This window comes from Zeus faber (assembly GCF_960531495.2).
Source record: "Zeus faber genome assembly, chromosome: 1".
Classification (NCBI taxonomy): domain Eukaryota; kingdom Metazoa; phylum Chordata; class Actinopteri; order Zeiformes; family Zeidae; genus Zeus; species Zeus faber.
In genome coordinates this window covers 2,871,947-2,874,446 of record NC_137193.1, presented here as the reverse complement: position 1 = coordinate 2,874,446, position 2,500 = coordinate 2,871,947, and the positions used below count along the sequence as shown (strand labels likewise).

Below are 2,500 nucleotides of genomic sequence, written 5' to 3'. Positions count from 1 at the left end.
TCTCGGTAATGGGAGGACGTCACCTCCAGTCCTGAATTAAAACAGGGGAAAAAAATTATCAATCATGGTTCAATTCCAAAAACTTTGATTCCCAAGTTTGAATAATTATTATCGCACACACACACACACACACACACACCCTGGGGGTGCGTAGCCTAGCCTAGCGATAATTTCATTTTTTAATCCCGTATTTGATTTGGCAGCAAAATAAAACGTAACCATCAGAAAAAACATGAATAAAAAAGGAAAAAAAAGGTTACAATGAAAAATACACAAATGAAATGGAATAAGGAGTTTCATTTCTTCTAATTATCATAATTTGACCATTTGATTTGTTATTTAAAAATGAGCCAAAATATACAGAAGTAGTCCAAAATTACAAAGCGCAAATGGTCAAATATGTAAAAATATACAAATGATCTATAAACGAGGCACAGGATGAGGATACATAGAGTATGAGTCATCATGTATTTACTAAGTCATTAGTTTGTACAATCGGTCAAGCAGCCGAGCGATGGACGTCCTCCTCATCCCTCCTCCCCTCCCTCCCTCCCTCCCAGAGGCCATCTCCGGCGTCCGGGTGGCGGGCCCCGCCAGCCTGCTGGCCGGGAACCAGTCGGCCAACCTGACGTGCTCGGCGGCGGCGGGCACCGTGGCGACGTGGGCCTGGCTGAAGGACAAGCTGCCGCTGGTGCCCAGCGAGCGCGTGGTCGTCGCCGCCGACGGGAGCCGCGTGACCTTCGACCCGGTGCGGAAGGACGACAACGCCGAGTTCACCTGTCGGCTGAGCAACGCCATCAGCAGTGACTCCGCCCACTTCAAGATGGTGGTCAACTGTGAGTCAGACGGGCGGCAGGCGGGAAATGATCTGATTGTACAGCAGAGGTTTGATACGGCAGGAGGTTATTTTCTGTAACATATGTCTCACCGCCTGTCTCACCGCCTGTCTCACCGCCTGTCTCACCGCCTATCTCATCCCACCTCCCCTATGTTTCCCCCCCCTGTCTCGCCGCCCGTCTTCCCCCTGTCTTACCCCATCTCCCCTATGTTTCCCCGACTGTCTCGCCACCTGTCTCCCCCCGTCCCCTCCCTGTCTCACCCCATCTCCCCCTGCAGTCGGCCCTGAGCCGGTGGTGCTGAATGGGGAGGAGGCTGTGGAGGTGACGCACAGGGTGGAGCTGAAGTGCTCGGCGATGTCGGTTCCCGCGGCAACATACACCTGGAGCTTCAATGGGACGATGCAGCCGGTGACCACGCCCGTCTACACCATTGACAAGGCGGTGTACAGCAACACCGGGAAGTACACCTGCAAGGCGCACAACGCCATCACTGGCCTGAGCAGCGAGGCCTCCCACTGGCTGGTCGTCAAGGGTGAGTAGGAGTGCTACTCCAGCTGTACTTTACTCTACATCCTTCTACTCCACTTCGATTTTACTCTACATCCTTCTACTCCAACTCTACTCCACCTCTACTTTACTCTACATCCTTCTACTCCAACTCTACTCCACATCTACTTTACTCCACATCCTTCTACGCCACGTCAACATTACTCTACATCCTTCTGATCAAGCTTTACTTTACTCTCAATCCTTCTGCTCAACTCTACTCCAAATTGTATTTATTGTTCATCCTTCTTCTCTATCTCTACTCTATCTCTACTCTAACTCTACTCTAACTCTACTCCAAATCGTCTTTATTGATCATCCTTCTACTCTAACTCTACTCCACTTCAATCCAACCTCTACTTTACTCTACATCCTCCTACTCTACCTTTTACTCTACTCTTACCTGTACTCTAACTCTACTGTAACTCTACTGTGACTCAACGTCCTCCTGTCTACCGCTACCTGATCACTACTCCACCTCTGCTTTACTTTACATCCATCCACTCTAACTCTTTCTCTACTGTGGTTTTACTCTACTCTAAACCTCTAATCTAACTAGACTCTAACTCTATGTCTACTCTACCGCTACTCAACCACTACTCTGCCTCTAGCCTACCTCTACTGCTACTAATCCTCTACTGCCACATTAATAATGTTAAAGGTTCGTGCAGGTTTCCTCCAATTCTACCTCTACTTTACTCTTGCTGCCTCTTCTCTACCTTCACTTTATCTCTTCTTCACCTCTACTCTACCTCCACTCTGCCTCTACCTCTACTCTACTCTTCCTCTACTCTACCTCTACCTCCGCTCTACCTCTACTCTACCTCTACTCTACATCTACTCTTCATGTACTCTACCTTCTACTCTACTTCTACCTCTACTCTGCCTCTACTCTACCTCTGCCTCTACTCTACTCTACCTCTACCTCCGCTCTACATCTACTCTATGGGTACTCTACCTCTACCTCTACTCTACCTCTACCTCTACTCTACCTCTGCTCTACCTCTACCTCTACTCTACTCTACTCTACTCTTCCTCTACTCTTCCTCTGCTCTACCTCTACCTCTGCTCTAAATCTACTCTAACTTCTACTCTACCTCTACTCTACTCTACCT

The 2,500-nt window shown here is 48.6% G+C and overlaps 1 protein-coding gene across 1 annotated transcript in view; it reads left to right on the top strand.

Moving 5' to 3' along the window:
* Positions 1 to 2,500, top strand: part of LOC307241571 (cell adhesion molecule CEACAM20-like) — a 28,922-nt gene that overhangs the window by 16,118 nt on the left and 10,304 nt on the right. The window contains exons 6-7 of the mRNA XM_080015737.1: positions 561 to 836; positions 1,117 to 1,371. Of these exons, the coding sequence (XP_079871863.1) occupies positions 561 to 836; positions 1,117 to 1,371 (531 nt within the window). The remainder of the gene's footprint in view (positions 1 to 560; positions 837 to 1,116; positions 1,372 to 2,500) is intronic.